Source organism: Silurus meridionalis, chromosome 6 (assembly GCF_014805685.1).
Source record: "Silurus meridionalis isolate SWU-2019-XX chromosome 6, ASM1480568v1, whole genome shotgun sequence".
In the NCBI taxonomy this organism is placed as follows: Eukaryota; Metazoa; Chordata; class Actinopteri; order Siluriformes; family Siluridae; genus Silurus; species Silurus meridionalis.
The window spans coordinates 290,487-309,916 of NC_060889.1; the positions used below are offsets into that span (position 1 = coordinate 290,487).

The following is a 19,430-nucleotide window of genomic DNA, read 5'->3' on the forward strand; positions in this document are numbered from 1 at the left end:
GGTTCATCTCTATGATCCAGTTCATCCTAAATAATGGGCTACTGCGAAAAAAAAGTTTTTTAAATACACAAATCATGACAGTAAGTTTACACAACTGTAATAAAAATACATATAATGTAATTAATTGGATTTGCTGACAGACATTGCTTGTAATAAGATACTCATTCTTAGAAATCTACAGAGTGTCATCTGAACACATCTGGTAAAATGAGAATTGAAAAGCATACAAGTAGTTTAGCAGAATAACTCAATTGTGTAGAGGTTTTTGTACAGTGCAGCTGGATTTCCTGTCACTGTGGGCGCCAGAGCACAGTAGTATAGATCAGAGTCTGATACAGCAGCAGAGGAGATGATCAGATTCACTTGTTTATTATTTTTATCAACTTCAGCATCCAGACGTGGTGGCATGGGGTTAGTTTTAAATCCACTTGGATTGATGTAAAGAAGGAACACAGGTTTAGATTTTGGTTGTTGTCTGTACCAGTGCAGGTAGGGGGTTGTATCACTTGTTTCGTATCTGCAGGACAGAGTAACATCATCACCTTCATCTACAGCTTTATGAGTGGAAAGTGACTCTATTGAATCTGCCATGGAGTCACCTGTCATTGAGGAGAGAACAAAATCATTTTAACATTTAAACAAGCAAGTAAAGTTACATAACACTGATTTTTGTAATAAAACACAATTTGGTGGCTAATTAATAACTAAATTAACAAATAAGTCAATGTATAACTCACCTAATGAAATCCACAGAATAATGAATATAACAGTGAACATGATGAATAGTTTTTATCTGAATGAAAATTTCCTGAGGTCTTTTTGAAATGAACATCTTGAAGGTTCATGAAGCTCCACCCCACAGCATCACATGACAGTGGTGGTGATGTTGCTGGCAGATTGATATTACATTCAGTCTCACATGGGGAATCTGTGAGTCACACTGACAGGAAAATAATAATAAAAAAAAAAATTTGATTTATAAAAAAAAAATGTTAAATACTCTCAAATATGTTCAATAAAGTGAATTTTTTTTTATATCTGCAGCACCAGAAATCCATAAATCCATAAATGTAAAAGAGTGCAAAAGCAGACAATGAATTGTTCTTTCTTTCTTTCTTTCTTTCTTTCTTTCTTTCTTTCTTTCTTTCTTTCTTTCTTTCTTTCTTCTTTCTTCTTTCTTTCTTCTTTCTTACTTTGAGGTATGTGAAGTCTGTAATGTCAGTATGCTGGATCAAGTGCTATTTTATAAGCTGACAATTATTTCGTTTTTATAATGAAACCATACTGTTAATTTAAGATAATTTTGGACTTTTGTTACATCCTCATAATAGAAGTATTACATCTTCATTTCATTGTTTATTTTTTGCATTAAAATCACCAGCAGAAATCAGTATTTTCTTTAAAGATTGGTTTCAGTGGATTTCTATAATTAAATTTTATTTTATTTGTACAGTATAGAATTTTAACAGTGCACATTGTCCCAAAGTGTTATGCTACAAAATGACGGATGTTTCCACAAGATGTCGCTGTGTCACTTCAGAACTCTGAACGTTACTGCAGTCGCTCCAGCGCCACTTTCTGAGGAAACCAGGGGATGAACGGCTGCGGCGGTTTGCAGGAGGAGGAGGTGGAGGTTTTAATCAATTCTTATCAGAAGAAACATATTAAATAATAAAGCTTAAATGCCAAACAGTGATCCAGGATTGTGGTGTCTTCATTTACGTAACATTAAAGCATTACCATTGTACTTCTTTAGAAATGACATTGAGATGAACGTATCTAGAAGAAGCAGTAGAAAGAGCAGGATGATGGAGATGGAAGGTGCTGAAATATAAAGGTGGAATGATTGCAGTTTAATGTACCTGTGGAGATCCACCTTCCTACAGCTCACACTGTTTATGAGTTTGTTAAAATAGCTTTTCAGTAGAGTATAAAATTTCATGCGGATTATATATATTGTATTATAAGGTGATTTTAATTTTGCTCATTGGGCTGGTAATGTGTACATGTTCATGTTTTGTAGAATTTACAAAGAAATATGAAGATGAATCTAGACAAGCCTCTAGGAACCAGAATTATCAAAGTAATGTAAATGAATGTTTACCAAACTGCACCACTTTCACTGAAAATACTGAAGTAATCAGAGAAGTTACAGTCTCATGTACACAACACAACGATGAGCCACCTGGACTTCAGAAAAGGGAATTACTGATTTCGTATAAAAAAAATGTTAAATACTCTCAAATATGTTCAATAAAGTGAATTTTTTTTTATATCTGCAGCACCAGAAATCCATAAATCCATAAATGTAAAAGAGTGCAAAAGCAGACAATGAATTGTTCTTTCTTTCTTTCTTTCTTTCTTTCTTTCTTTCTTTCTTTCTTTCTTTCTTTCTTTCTTTCTTTCTTTCTTTCTTACTTTTGAGGTATGTGAAGTCTGTAATGTCAGTATGCTGGATCAAGTGCTATTTTATAAGCTGACAATTATTTCGTTTTTATAATGAAACCATACTGTTAATTTAAGATAATTTTGGACTTTTGTTACATCCTCATAATAGAAGTATTACATCTTCATTTCATTGTTTATTTTTTGCATTAAAATCACCAGCAGAAATCAGTATTTTTCTTTAAAGATTGGTTTTCAGTGGATTTCTATAATTAAATTTTATTTTATTTGTACAGTATAGAATTTTTAACAGTGCACATTGTCCCAAAGTGTTATGCTACAAAATGACGGATGTTTCCACAAGATGTCGCTGTGTCACTTCAGAACTCTGAACGTTACTGCAGTCGCTCCAGCGCCACTTTCTGAGGGAAAACCAGGGGGATGAACGGCTGCGGCGGTTTGCAGGAGGAGGAGGTGGAGGTTTTAATCAATTCTTATCAGAAGAAACATATTAAATAATAAAGCTTAAATGCCAAACAGTGATCCAGGATTGTGGTGTCTTCATTTACGTAACATTAAAGCATTACCATTGTACTTCTTTAGAAATGACATTGAGATGAACGTATCTAGAAGAAGCAGTAGAAAGAGCAGGATGATGGAGATGGAAGGTGCTGAAATATAAAGGTGGAATGATTGCAGTTTAATGTAGGGGCCTGTGGAGATCCACCTTCCTACAGCTCACACTGTTTATGAGTTTGTTAAAATAGCTTTTCAGTAGAGTATAAAATTTCATGCGGATTATATATATTGTATTATAAGGTGATTTTAATTTTGCTCATTGGGCTGGTAATGTGTACATGTTCATGTTTTGTAGAATTTACAAAGAAATATGAAGATGAATCTAGACAAGCCTCTAGGAACCAGAATTATCCAAAGTAATGTAAAATGAATGTTTACCAAACTGCACCACTTTCACTGAAAATACTGAAGTAATCAGAGAAGTTACAGTCTCATGTACACAACACAACGATGAGCCACCTGGACTTCAGAAAAGGGAATTACCGTAATTTCCGGCCTATAAAGCGCACCCATATATAAGCCGCACCCACTGAAATTTACAAATATTTGTATTTTTAACATAAATAAGCCGCACCTGTCTATAAGCCGCAGTAGTACACTAAAGTACACTAAAACTAATGAACTTTACACAGGCTTTAATGAAAGACACGTTGCATGCGGTGTAACGGGTGAAATATGATGCACTTCCTTTAGGAGCGGTATTTTGGGAATAGCCTGGCACTGCATTTTTCCAGTATTAATGCATGTGTTCAAGATGAGGATTATGTCCTTATTATTTTCTGATGCTCAGTTTCTTTGACTAACCCTTAATGCTTTTGCCAAGAAAAATAAAAAAGCATGAGTTTTGGAAACCTGTCTGTGCTTATTTGATTTCTGTTGCAACAGGAGTTAGCGCGCTCTTCCTTCACCCTGACTCAACGTGCTACAACGGCTTGTATCTAAACAGTAGCCTACCAAGTACAAGTAAAACAACTATTTCTCTCGGGAGTTTATCTTTTGGCATCGTCATGCGTTTAAAAAAAAAAACGTTTCTCCGGAAGCCGTGCAGCTCAGAACACAGGTGAGGTGCGTTTTTTTGTTTCCGTTCGGAAATTTCATTGGTCGAATGTTATGTCGCTCAGTTTTTTGGCTTGAAGTTTGTGAAACCGGGAAAAACCCAGGAAAAATTCATAAATTAGACGCTTCGTTGTTTAAGCCACAGGGTTCAAAGCGTAGGAAAAAAGTAGCGGCTTATAGTCAGAAAAATATGGTATGCAATGATGCTGTTTGTGGACTACAGTTCAGCATTCAACACCATAATTTCCTTCACGCTCACCTGTAAGTTGGAGGTCCTGGGACTCAGCCTGCCACTGTGTCAAAGGATCTACAACTTCCTGACAGACAGACCACAAGCTGTACGGGTAAACACACCTCATCCACCCTCCCCCTCAGCACTAGAGCTCCCCAGGGTTGTGTTCTGAGCCCCCTGCTATACTCACTGTACACATATGGCCACATCCAACTCCACCACCATCATCAAGTTTGCTGACGACACTGTTGTGGTGGGCCTGATCTTCAACAATGATGAGAAGGCCTACCTACAGGAGGTTTAAAAATCTGGAGGGATTGTGGTAAAAACAACCTTCTCCTGAATGTCAGCAAGACCAAGGAGTTGATAGTGGACTTCAGCACGAAGCAGCTGTACGCTCAAGGGACTTTAAACTACCCTCTTGGGTGCTAAAGACTTTCTACACCTGCACCATTGAGAGCGTCCTAAACAGTAGCATCACTTCTGTGTATGTGTATGTGACAAATAAGATTTGATTTCATTTAAAATAGAGATTAACTTTTATTTAAAAGTGAGCAGTATGTGAATGGCTGGAGATGATGCCTGCTATCGGCCCCTGTATAAACCCCCCAATTATATAACACAAGGTCAGCGTTAGCATGAGACAGAAGGAACTGACTGAAACAGACAAAGTGCAGTCACTCTACAAAACACAGTTTCATATAACTTACATTAGACATGTACATGCTTCCACCTGACAGCAGTGCACACAAACAACACCTGACCCCCGACTCTGAGAACATCAGGAAAACATTTTAAGCATGATACATTACATTTTTTAAACATTTTATTGAATTAATGTTTGATTACCATGTTTAAACTGTCTATTTATTCTATTTCTTCCAGCTGCATTTGCTGCCATATGTTTTAGTCTGTGGTTAAATGATAACATGTTGGTAAAGCAGGTTTCTTTGATGTGTTTCAGAAACTTCATATATACCATGTTTGTTTTTGTACAGCCTTTCAGTGACTTTGTATTACTGTGCTGGTGTTAAAAAAGAGCAGTGATAGAGAGCAGAATCTGAGAGCTTTAGACCTCTGATAGTAAGTTCAGTAGAGTTTCTGCTTGTTTCTGTCTCTAATCGCCGATCAGCAGGACTGCTCTTTTCATAACTCGACCTCCCGCCTTTAATCAGTAAAAACTGTGGTGCACTATTAGGATAATGTTTGTACCAGTAAAGCCAAATGTATTCATTACTTGTCTCAAATGAACATTTCAGAGTAACAGTGTCTGCATCCTTCCTGACCATGTTGGTGTCTTCATTTGAAGGCCAAATCTTATTTGCAAAACTGCCTGTTGGAAAAGAAAATCATGAACATACTTAAAGCTTTAATAACAATAAAAGCATGTTAATATAAATAATTAAGAGGGTAAAAGTGAAGTACCTGTAACTACAGTGAGAATCAGTGTTGTGTATCTCACTATGTACAGTAAGGTGTAGAGTTGAGTCATTTCTGAACACAGCTCTGTGAGGATTCTGTATAATAGTGCTGTATGTGCTGAACTTTACACATGAGGGAACACGTCTCTAGAAGACCACACCCAGGAAGTGCTGCTGTTGTAGTATAATTTTGTGCAGATCATCACTTCACAGTATTAGTGACTGTGAACATTTTAGGTTAAAGTGTAGGTTTTATGCAACTTTGACTTGATGGAAAAATTCTCATTGTATTTTTAATCTAAGTTGAAGGATTTTGCTTAAGTCACACTCACATCACAAAAACAAGCAGGTTGGAATGAACAAAATTGACTTTAATGGTACTTTTATTAATTAATCTTGTAGCAGGGAAATATAGTCTTTTATAGTCTATGAAAATAACATTTGAGTTATCTTTAGTTTGATGAGTATATTAAAATAATTCATAAATGATCAGTATTAAAATGGGGCTAAAAAGTCAATTCCATTAGACTAGCACATATTTAAATTGTTAGTTTTGTCATTATGTTTTAAAAAAAAGAATGTGTGCTAAAATTCCTCCCTACAGACTTTTTACCCTGATGGTATCCTCAGTTTGAAACCTAGTGAACCAGTCTCAATTTATTTATTCATAGAGCCTTCAAAGCACTTTTGTTCATCTCTCTGGATAAGGGAATCTGATAAATGCTGTAACTGTATATTTGTGAATGTAATGTGATTGATGTGTATTTGGCATCTTTAATCACTTTTTTTTATTATTTTTTTCTGTTCCATTCAGCTGCATCTGTTACCACAAATGCTGTTTGTCTCTGTGGTTTACTGATAACAAGTAGGTAAAGAAAAAACCTTTGATGGGTTTTTGTACAGCCTTTCACTGACTCTGTATTACTGTGCTACGTCTCTAAGAGCGCAGTGATAGAGAGCAGAATCTGAGAGTTTTAGACTTCTGATAGTAAGTTCAGTAGAGTCTCTGTTTGTTTCTGACTCTAATCGATGATCATCAGGAGTGCTCCCCTCACCAGATCTTGATCTTGCACCTTTAAACAGTAAAAACTGTGGTGCAGTGTTAGGATATTGTTTGTACCAGTAAAGCCAAATGTATTCATTACTTGTCTCAAATGAACATTTCAGAGTAACAGTGTCTGTTTCCTCTCTTTTGACATCTTCATCGGTTGGATCAATTTTATCTGCAAAACTGCCTGCTGTAAAGAAAATAATAAAGAAATAAATGTATCAAGTAGGTTTGTAAGCACACTAAAACAAATAATTTCTAATAAAAATAAATAAATAGTCTAAAACTTCAAACATAAATATGAAAAAGAAAACTGAATTTACAGATGAATATGAAGTACCTGTAACTACAGTGAGAATCAGTGGTGTGTATCTCACTATGTACAGTAAGGTGTAGAGTTGAGTCATTTCTGAACACAGCTCTGTGAGGATTCTGTATAATAGTGCTGTATGTGCTGAACTTTACACATGAGGGAACACGTCTCTAGAAGACCACACCCAGGAAGTGCTGCTGTTGTAGTATAACACTGTACAGATCATCACTTCACAGTATCAGTGACTGTGAACTGAGTCTACAATACAACACACATCTAGTCCACTGTCCATGATCAACACATTGCATTGTGAAGTCAGACCTACACTTCTATACTCTTACACATATCTTTTGGAGTTAGAGGCTGTGCTCTGTTTCAACATTAAAAATCACAAAAATATGGGACTGATAAATTTTTTTTTTTGGGACCCTTTTTAAGAATGGAATATTGGTTGAATATCATGAATCTATCAAGTAATATGTGTCTTCAATCAAATCTAACACATTTTATTACTAAATGAATGAACAGATGCAGGTGAGGTTTGGAAAATTACCCACATGATTTCGATCTTCTGAAACTTTCTGCATACAACCACATAACCACCGCTTTGAAAGTATTGGAACTGCAAGGGCCAATTCTTAAAGAGAATTTGCTTATATATTAAAACATAAATTTTGAAGAACAATAAGAAACTAATTTTTTTTTAATTAAAACATATTACTGACCTAACGCTAATGAAATAATTAATTGCTCAATGTTCCTCCAGCTGTCTTTTTTAGTAACACTTAATTTTTTAGCCTTTTGTTGCCCCGGTTCCATGAACAAGTTTTCTGACGTGTTCCAGCCATCCAATGCATCCACACATTACAACAACATAAACATTTATTTTTTTCATTATTTAGGATGGTGACTAACCAGATCATCATGTTTAGGTTTCAGAACAAATGTATGGCATCCACATAAAGATTGTGTAGAATATAAATGATTTACTATTTTTTTTATAAAACATTTTTATTAATATATACAGTGGTACCCCGCTTATCGACCTTAATCCGTTTCTTAAAGCCGGTCAAAATGAGAAAAGGTCGAAGAGCGAATGTACAACATACAAGCACTAAATTGTTATATTAACCCCTAAATAACACTATATTGTTCACAAACCGAAGTTTTATTTACGATAGATGCTCTCCACGAAGGCTGAGACGAGACTGGGAAGATCCTTTACGTCACTCCACGTGGGTCGGGGAAAAACAAAGGTCGATAAGTGGGCATTTGGTTGTTCAGCGGCGCAAATTTCGGTCGAAAAACTGTTCGCTAAGCGAAAAGGTCGATATCCGAGCCGGTCGATAAGCGGGGTACCACTGTACATATTTATAGAGTGAGAGAATAGACTTTATTTGTCACATATACATTACACAGTGAAATTCTTCTTTTCACATATCCCAGTTTGTTCAGAACCTGGGGTCCGAGCGCAGGGTCAACCACAACACAGCATCCCTGGAGCACAGAGGATTAAGGGCCTTGCTCAAGGGCCCAGGAGTGGCAGCTTGACGATAACGGGGCTTGAACCCCCAACCTTCTATTTAGTAACCTAAAGCCTTAACCACTGAGCTCCATGGAGAAGAGAAACTTGATTGAAGTCAGACCAAAATATGAAACTGAAAGTAATTCTGAAGAGTACACAGCAGTAACACCTGATCCTCTATTCATTTCTTTCTTTCAGCTGCATATGTTTCATCTGCAACTACTGTTTGTGTCTGTGGGTAAATAATACATTGCTAAAGTGAGTATCTTTGATCCTCCGTGGTTTAAAAACTTACTGTGTATCATTATTATGTTTTGTACAGCTTTTTCTTGACTCTGTGTTATGCTACGTATTTAAGAGCACAGTGATAGAGAGCAGAATCTGAAAGCTTTAGACCTCCAATAGAAAGTTTAGTAGAGTCTCTGGTTGTTGTTGACTCTAATCCAGTTGGATTATATTGGTTTATTGCTGATCGTGAGCCTTTAAACAGTAAAAACGGTGGTGCGCTGTTAGGATATTGTTTATACCAGTAAAGCCGAATGTGTTCACTGCCTGAATCATAGAAACATTTCAGAGTAACAGTTTCTGTTTCATGTCTGACAATGTTGATGTCTAACGGCCTAATTGTATCTGCAAAACTGCCAAAAAATGAATAAATAAATATTAAAAGTATTATTATTAATGTTTGCACAGCAACTATATTACTGCTTAATTACATGAATATTAATTAAAATAACAATATTATTAACTGGTGAATATGAATGACCTGTAACTACAGTGAGAATCAGTGGTGTGTATCTCACTATGTACAGTAAGGTGTAGAGTTGAGTCATTTCTGAACACAGCTCTGTGAGGATTATGTATAACAGTGCTGTATGTGCTGAATTTTTACATGTCTCTAGAAGGCCACCCACTGGAAGTGCATCTGTTGTAGCATACCTTTATACAGATCATCATTTCACAGCATCTGTGACAGTGAACTGAGTCTCCAATACACTGCATCTGACTTCACCTCTTACACATATCTTTTAGAATTAGAGACCTGTGTTGTGTCTCAAGATTAAAAATCAGTCAAAAAAACAGATTTTGTTTTTTTGGGGTCATTTCACTATTATGAATACACTAATTATACCTATCAGGCATAAAATTATGATCACCTGCCTGATATTGTGGATGGCTGGACCCAAGGTTTCCCAGCAAAACATCGCCAAAAGCATCACACCATCCTTCGTCTTCTTATAGTACATGGTGCCATGTGTTCCCCAGGGAAAGCTATCGCACACACACACCCGGCATCCACATGATGTAAAAGAAAATGTGATTCGTCAGACCAGGCCACTTTCTTCCCTTTCTCCTTGGTCCAGTTCTGATTCTCACATGCCCATTGTTGGTACTTTCTGCGGTGGACAGGAGTCAGCATGGGCATCCTTATTGGTCTGTCGCGACATAGTCGTATACGCAACAAAACTGTGATGCACTGGTTTTCTGACTCCTTTATATTAGAACCAGCATTAACATCTTCTGCAATTTAAGCTACAGTAGCTCATCTGTTGCACATCCAGCCATCGCTCTCCATGTGCATTGAATAGCTGTTCTTTCTTTGAACCAATTTTGATAGATACTGATCACTGCAGACCAGGAACACCCAATTTTCCTGCTTCTAACACATCAACTTTAAGCACAAAATGTTCACCTGCTGCCTAATATATCTCACCAGTGTTATTTACTTCACTGGTCAGTGGTCATAATGTTATGCCCGAACGTTGAATATACCTTGAATTAAATGTAACTTAAATGATTAACAGGTGCAGGTTAGTCTAGAAAATGATTCAGTTTTCACATGATTTTTATTTGTAAATCAACATCATAGTACCTTTAGTTTGAACCCACCTACCATTTAAAATTTTAGTGATTTAGTAAATGTCTAGTGTTTGCTGTTTGTTTAGGTGAATTCTGCTAGATTGATTGTTTAAACAATAAATTCAGTTCAAATCAGTTTTATTTGTATACCGCATTAAACAATGAACATTGCCCCAGAGCAGCTTTACAGAGATAAAAGGGTTATGAAGTTTGATATAACTTTATCTATAACAAGCAAACCAGTGTAAAGGAGAAAATCCCTGAGATGGTATTAGGAAGAAAACTTGAAAGGAAACAGACTCAAAAGGGAACTCATCCTCATCTGTTTGTCTCTGAATTACCATTCATTATAGTTTCATCATTGTTGAGATGTAAAGTTCAGTTGACGGCCACTTTAATGCAGACTGTTCATGCAAACTGTGGTAATAAAACATTGTAGCAGACTGTTGACATTAATTACAATCCAAACCAAGTCCAAATCCTTATAGTTCATGAGCTGCTCAGTAAATTCATGGATCTTTAAGCTGTAACAATTAAAAGCTGTGAATGTTATAAATGTGCTTATTTTGAATTATGGGTTTCTGCTGTGAACACTGCATTTGTTCTTAAAAAGGTAAACCAACATGAACTCAGAGAGCTGTCTATTGTTGGAGTCATTTAGAAGTGGAGAGAAGAGGACAATTATTAAAGCCATTGTAAAAGGTTTGGGGATTTTCAGTACAACAATGTCTTATAAAAGTAATAACAACCAGACATTGAAAAGTTTGGGCAAAGATCACATCAGCAGATGATGACAAAAAAACTGTGCAAGTTGTCAAGAAAAAAAATCAACAGTGGAAACATGAAATAATTTGTTCATTAATGGTTTGTGTAGTGTCATGGCTTAGGCTTGTATCTCTGCTTTCAGCATAACAAAACTGTACGTTTTTGTACAGTGCAGCTGGATTTCCTGTCACTGTGGGCTGCAGAGCACAGTAGTATAGAGCAGAGTCTGATACAGCAGCAGAGGAGATGATCAGATCCACTTTATGTCCATTAACGTTAGCAGACATTCTTGGCGGTTTGTTCTGACTTAGATCTCCACTTTGTGTAATATAAAGAAGGAACTCAGGTGTAGATTTTGGATATTGTCTGTACCAGTGTAAGTAGGTGCTGTATGCTGAAGCACTGGTTGTTTTGTATCTGCAGGACAGAGTAACATCATCACCTTCATCTACAGCTTTATGAGGAAAAGTGGCTCTATTGAATCTGCAATGGAGTCACCTGTTATAGAGAAGAGAACATAATGTTTTCTTGTAAAACATTAAAAAAAACACTTTATATGACAAATTATTTTGAATTAAAAAGTCAGTGTAAAACTCACCTAGTGAAAGCCACAGACACATGAATATAACAGTGAACATGATCAATGGTTTTAGCTGAATGAAAATATTCTTTCTGTACTTGTATGTGATGTTCACTGTATTAACTGTTTGTCAATATAATAAAGATTCATGAAGCTCCACCCCACAGCATCACATGATGGTGTCACATGTGTCACTGTCAGATTTCTGATGCATCCAGACTTTACATTCAGACTCACATAGGAAACCTGTCCTGAGAACATTTTAAAATATATTATTTAAATTTATACTATATTTAAAAAATATAGTTATTTTAGAATGACATTGCAATGTATTTTGATTCAGTAGTTTCTCTGCATTATGGAACTCAGCACCACCAGGCATCATTAAGTGTAGCAAAGAAAAAATATTTTTTTTACTGTTAATATTATTTTGTTTATCGCTTATAACAAACATTTTTGATTGTAGGTGACTGAGGTGATATGAGAAGAAAAACAGGTGGTTTTGAATGTCACTGAGCTGTCAGGCCTTAAAGAGAAGTTGAGTAAAAAATATTGTATCTGATTCCATAACTGTTGGTTGTCATTTAAACATGAACATTGTGTACACAAGTTAGAAGTGTTTATGGTTAACCTCCATTACAACAGAATCTCATCCTATTTTATTTACTGCACCATCATGTGCTTTTCCATGCAGGAGACAAACAATATTACAGAGAATATTAAGAAATTCATGATCAAAATCATCAGTATATCTGGAGGATGTGATCAGTGTTGTATGAAGCGCTAGGATTTGGCCCACAATAAGATAACTGACAGCGCCATCTGGTGTTTCCCTAAAATCAAGACTGTAACACACAGGTGCATCTCAATAAATTAGAATTAAAATGTTGATTTATTTTAGTAATTCAGTACAATAAGATGGCCAACAATTTACTAAAAATGTTATTTTGAGATAGTAATTGGGGTTTTTGTTAATTGTGATCCAAACTCATAAAAATGTAAAGAAATTGGAATTTATCAGTCTGTGTGTGATGAATCTATATAATATACGAGTTCCACTTTTTGTATTGAATTACTAAAATAAGTCACATTTTTATTTATTTTCTAATTTATTAAAATGCACCTGTAGTTTAACTAATAAATATTACGATCACATACGGGGGGGTGATCAAACTACAATCATTATAAATTCAATTTGCACTTTTAACACAAGAATCTAAATCCTTTGCAGTCATTGATGCATGAAGTCTGTAATCCAAAGGCACCACGAGACGCTTGTTTTCTCACTGATTAAGTTTTTACTGCAGCTTTCTTCAATTTAATTCAAGTCACTTTCATTTGTAAAGAGATTTTAGCAATTGACTTAAAAAATACTCCCATTACAGTCTTTACTATGAAAGAGGAAATCCAGTACTACTAGTATTGAAGAGCTGCAAATGATTGAACTTTAGTAGTTTATTTGTCTTCAGTGTAATAAAACTGTGTGAAGGTTTTTGTACAGTGCAGCTGGATTTCCTGTCACTGTGGGTGCCAGAGCACAGTAGTATAGATCAGAGTCTGATACAGCAGCAGAGGAGATGATCAGATCCACTTGTTTATTATTTTTATCAACTTTAACATTCAGACGTGGTGGCATGGGGTTAGTTTTACCTCCAAATAGATTGATATAAAGAAGAAACACAGGTTTAGATTTTGGATGTTGTCTGTACCAGTGCAGGTCGGGGCTTGTACTACTTGTTTCGTATTTGCAGGACAGAGTAACATCATCACCTTCATCTACAGGTTTATGAGTAAAAAGTTGCTCTATTGAATCTGCCATGGAGTCACCTGTCATAGAGAAGAGAATATAATAAGCTTTCACATAATCAAGGTAAAAAAAGTCTGACTCACACACACTGATAAATCACTAGATTCTGACTAACAGAAAGTCAGTGTATAACTCACCTAGTGAAAGCCACAGACACATGAATATAACAGTGAACATGATGAAGGCTTTAGTTGAAAGAAAATATTCTGAGGTCTGAATATATGAACATCTTAAAGGTTCATGAAGCTCCACCCCACAGCATTAGATGACAAAGTCACCAGTGTTACTGACAGCAAACACAAAGTGTAGGCAGGTGGGATTATTTAAATACAATCATGGTTAATGAAGCTCCACCCCACAGCATCACATGACACCCCACAGTCACACTGTTACTGACAGATTGTTGATTCGTTCTGAAGCATTCTGGCTTTATATTCAGCCTCACAGGGAACTTGAACACAAAGTGAAAGCAGTAGGTGAATAAAAGTCCATTTATTCAGTGCTTGTACATGCTGGAGTCAGATATATATTAGATTTGTGCAAATTATTTAGTATTCATAACCCAAAGAAGTCTGTATCATTGGGGGATGAAAGCAGGGTCCTTGATCTATAATAGGGTTCCAAACACCAAAGGTGCATAGACACACTATTGTTCTACCTTTTACACATCAGTTTCCAGCCAATTTAATTTTTAAATTAATGTACATGTATTGATGAGAAATTAAAGTGTTATTTTGCCGATACAGAGATGCAGTGTTTGAGTTTAGAGCACACTTTAACACTTCCTTTGCCTGGAATGAGGTTTTTGTACAGTGTTGCTAAGTTTCCTGTCACTGTGGGCCTCAGGGCGCAGTAGTACACTGCAGAGTCTGATACTGCAGCAGAGGAAATCTTCAGATCTTCAGGTTTTTTATCAGCGTTTCCAGGTTGTTTTTCAGCAGCAGATATAAAGATGGAGTTGAGGAACACTGGTCTGGATTTGGAATACTGTCGATACCACTGTACATTATCACCTGTAGTAGTAGTTAAATTGCAGGGCAGAATGACATCATCGCCTTCTGAAACATGCTTTTCTGCTATAAGACGCTTTTGCATTGATGTGCTGCCTGAGGGAAAAAGAGAAAGTAAATAAAAATGAGGAATGAAATATTAAACATATTAGAACCAATACTGAGATGAACATACCTAGAAAAAGCATCAGTAGTAACAGTAGAAAGAGCAGCATGATGGAGATGGAAGCTGCTGAAAGATAAAGAGGGAATGAGTGCAGTTTAGTGTAGGAGCCTGTGGAGCTCCACCTTCCTGCAGCTCACACTGCTGATAATGTTTCACTGTCACTAGGAAGCACTGGATCTGTATCCCAGAAGGGAAAAATATTTTACCATTTAAAATTGAAACTGCAAATTAAAAAAAAAAAAAAAAAAGTGCACTTTCTTTCTGGGATAGGTTGTAAGCTAAATGTAAAAATGTAACTCACAAGGGATTATGGTCTCTGAAATCCTGATACTGATGAAGGTTTTTGTGCCACCTATGAAGAGGCTTGTAGTCTTGTAACCTTGAAAGTCCTTTATAAAGGCTAAAGATGATCTTATTCTGTTAAATTCTGCTTGTATAAAGATCTTCAATTCAATATTATTTCTATAGTTCTTTTAACAATAGACATGATTCCATCTTTACAGATTAAATACATTGTGAATATAAACTTAAGCATCAGTAATTAGTCCCTGTACATTTATCCCTAATGATACATAAGCCATTTGATACATAAACAATTAGTAGTGTTTATGGTTAAACACCTCCATTAGAAGAGATTTATTTCATTTAATGCACCCAACATGTGCTTGTCCATGCAGGAAACAAACAATATTACAGACAATATAAAGCAATTCATGATTAAAGACAGCAGCATCTCTGGAGGATCTGAACAGGGTTGTATGTTGTTCTAGTATTTGGCCTACAATAAGATAACTGACAGCGCCATCTTGTGTTTCCCAGGAGAAAGACTGTAACACACTATTGTACTTTACATACAGGTGTGGTGAATCTACAATTATTATAAATTAAATTGCCACATTTAATACACAGTAAGAATCCAAATCTTAGGCAATCATAAATGCATGAAGTCTGGGATCTCTTTCTCTGGTAAGTGTTTCACTGACTCTCTTACTGTGTATTCTACCACAAGAGTGCAGAATTACTCTGATACTAGTGCAGGGAACGGACATTTTGAAGAACCTGGGGTGTCAGCAATTGCTTGGAACCAGTGGGACTTTGGTTAGAACCCTTTACCATTAGTTATAATGGAGTGGTGGAGTTGTGCACAATGAGCATTCACAGTAAAACCTTTTATAAGAATTGTGATGGAGTGTGGCGCAAATCCAGTTAGGATGTCTGATCATTTTAAAGAAACAGGTTCAGCTTAAAAACTAGATCCCAGGTGGTGTTGAATCACCCACACACCAGAGAATATTGATGCTGTTGGAGCTGGCATCATAAAGGAGGCCTCACTGCGACATTTGACAACACGCATCATCGCTTGGTTGTTGTTTTTTTTTTATTATGCACCCATGGTATAATCACATGAGCATACAGGACACAATCATAGTAACTGCTAATGACGCCAAAATTCCCTTTGCACAGCAATCACACTATTACCATTCTTATCAAAGGCTTTCACAGCTAACGCTCATTGTGCACTACTCCACTCATCCATAATAACTAATGGCAAAGGGGTTCCAAACAAGCTCGTACTGGTTCCATACAATTGCTGAAGGTCGCCAACTCCTGGTTCCAAAACTTCCCATTTCTCTGCGCCAATCTGTTAAATCACATACAACCCTGTTACCTTATAAACAAAATAAACAAATGCTTAGTGTCCTGCAGCTGCAGCCAACATCTGTACATTCATTCATCATTTATTTACTTCACTGATGATTTTATCAGAGTCCCACGTCTATAAATGTTCATATACATTCATTCCCTTATCTTCAGTAACAGCTTTAACCTGATGTTCAAATGTACATACAGTATATACAGGTACATGTATGAACAAATGAACAAATGCATGAATAAACAGATGGAAATTGATGATAGTGGGTTATGGGAAAAAAAATTAAAGATATTCATGAATGTATTTCTTCAAAGTGCAGAGCAGTAACTCCTGACACAAAAGATCTGGAAATGACATAAAATATATTTTGGTACAGCTTAAAATGTAGACTTATTTGTATACTACTGTGATGAAAATGTCAGTTTTAATCCCTCATTATTATTTTATCTTTCTTTCAGCTGCATCTGTTAATACAAATGTTGTTTGTGTCTGTGGTTAACTGACAATTTGGTAAAACAAACACCTTTAATCTGCTGTGGTTTTAGAAGCTTCCTATATACAAGTGTTATGTTTTTGTAAAGGCTTTTACTGACTTTGTGCTACTGTGCTACAACTTGAAGAGCGCAGTGATAGAGAGCAGAATCTGAGAGCTTTAGACCTCTGATAATAAGTTTAGTAGAGTCTCTGGATGTTTCTGACTCTAATCGATGATCATCAGGAGTGCTACCACCAGATCTTGATCTTGCGCCTTTATACAGTAAATACTGTGGTGCACTTTTAGCATTTTGTTTGTACCAGTAAAGATCAATTTCATCACTGTTTGTCTCATATGAACATTTCAGAGTAACAGTGTCTGTTTCTTTCCTGATGATTTTGGCATCTTTATCTGCTGGCCCAATTTTATCTGCAAAACTGCCTGCTGTAAAGAAGAAACAAACAAACCCCAATATATTAACAGAAATAAATAAAATGTGAAGTAGCTTTTGTAAAGAAATTACTAAGATATAAAATTAAGAAATTATTAATTAATACAAACATGGATTTTATATAATAAAGTTAATAAACAAATTAATATGATTTACCTGTAACTACAGTGAGAATCAGTGGTGTGTATCTCACTATGTACAGTAAGGTGTAGAGTTGAGTCATTTCTGAACACAGCTCTGTGAGGATTCTGTATAATAGTGCTGTATGTGCTGAACTTTACACATGAGGGAACACGTCTCTAGAAGACCACACCCAGGAAGTGCTGCTGTTGTAGTGTAACATTGTACAGATCATCACTTTACAGAATCAGTGACAGTGAACTGAGTCTTTCTAGCTTTCATCTTCCATAAATAATATCTGTTTTACTCGGAAGATTATGATGAAGGGACGCAAATGATAATATTTCCTATTAATGTGGCAACACACCATCAACATACACTATTAAAAGTACAACATTGGTGTGATGAGTTCAATGCAATTTCCCTGCATAATTTTATTGAATAAATATTTTCATAATTTCTATTTTAAGCTTGTTTATATACTCGCTATTTCCCATTTAGAGATTTTTAAATGATGTTTATATTCTGAGGCTCCCACACAGAGCGTGAGGAATTAATACTAATATTGAGCACAAAGACATTGTGAGTTTCTCAGACAGCTGTGTGAGATTTACATGTGCTATAAGGAGTGTTAGTGTCTTACAGGTTCATGTAAATACAATATGTCTTGCTGAAATTCAATCACAAACTGTGTTCACATTTAACTGTTGGAAGTCACTTTCTGGAGGAAAAAAAGTGAAAGTGTTTTAAAGAAGGGGGTTGAATTTCTAGAAATGACTACACCAAGGTTTTTTTTTCTCACTCAGCTTTACAATCATGTTCCAGTGCACCCTAAATAATGGGCTACAGGGAAAAAGAAGACATTTCTTAATTCACAAGTTCATGACAGTAAGTTAACACAGTGGTAATTATAACTTTATGTTCAATTAATTCAGTATGCTGTAAATTCAAGCAAACAACATATCTGGTTAAAAAAATTTAATTGAATTTGCTTGTAATAAGATTACACTTTCTGTACAAATCTACATTTGAGCATATCCAGTAAAATATGAATTGAAAAGCAATCAGGTAGTTTAGCAGAATAATAAAACTGTGTCAGGGTTTTTGTACAGTGCAGCTGGATTTCCTGTCACTGTGGGCACCAGAGCACAGTAGTATAGAGCAGAGTCTGATACAGCAGCAGAGGAGATGATCAGATCCACTCTTTTATTATTTTTATCAACTTCAACATCCAGACGTGGTGAAATGGAGTCACTTTTATGTCCAGTTGAATCAGAAATATAAAAAAGGAACTCAGGATTAGATTTTGGATGTTGTCTGTACCAGTGCAGGTAGTAATCTGTAGTAGAAATGGTTGGTTTGTAGTTGCAGGACAGAGTAACATCATCACCTTCATCTACAACTTTATGAGGGAAACGTGGCTCTATTGAATCTGCCATGGAGTCACCTGTCATAGAGAAGAGAATATAATGTTTGTAACTTTTACATAATTACAATTTAACTGATAAATCAATATTAAGGGTTCTGAATGAATAAAAGTCAGTGTATAACTCACCTAGTGAAAGCCACAGACACATGAATATAAAAGTGAACATGATGAATGGTTTTAGCTGAATGAAAATATTTTGAGGTCTTTCTGTACTCTAAAAGGTTCATGAAGCTCCACCCACAGCATCACATGACAGAGTCACCAATGTTACTGACAGCAAACACAGTGTGTGTGTGTGTGTGTGTGTGTGTGTGTGTGTGTGTGTGTGTGTGTGTGTGTGTGTGTGTGTGTGTGTGTGTGTGTGTGTGTGTGTGTGTGTGTGTGTGTGTGTGTGTGTGTGTGTGTGTGTGTGTGTGTGTGTGTGTGTGTGTGTGTGTGTGTGTGTGTGTGTGTGTGTGTGTGTGTGTGTGTGTGTGTGTGTGTGTGTGTGTGTGTGTGTGTGTGTGTGTGTGTGTGTGTGTGTGTGTGTGTGTGTGTGTGTGTGTGTGTGTGTG

General features: G+C 36.0%; 1 long non-coding RNA gene and 1 gene segment (V, D, J or C); both read right to left on the bottom strand.

The window, feature by feature from the left end:
- Window positions 1-3,338: 3,338 nt before the first annotated feature.
- Window positions 3,339-10,007, bottom strand: LOC124386975. The segment is given in 5 exon segments: window positions 3,339-3,372; window positions 4,090-4,115; window positions 6,607-6,908; window positions 8,211-8,395; window positions 9,937-10,007. Coding segments are annotated over 5 exon segments (618 nt in total).
- A 7,085-nt stretch (window positions 10,008-17,092) lies between these two features.
- Window positions 17,093-17,520, bottom strand: LOC124387914. Its single transcript, XR_006926282.1, has 2 exons — window positions 17,484-17,520; window positions 17,093-17,320 (listed from the first exon to the last, which is right to left on the bottom strand). It is a non-coding gene; the product is annotated as an uncharacterized LOC124387914 (long non-coding RNA).
- Between the last annotated feature and the right edge of the window lie 1,910 nt (window positions 17,521-19,430).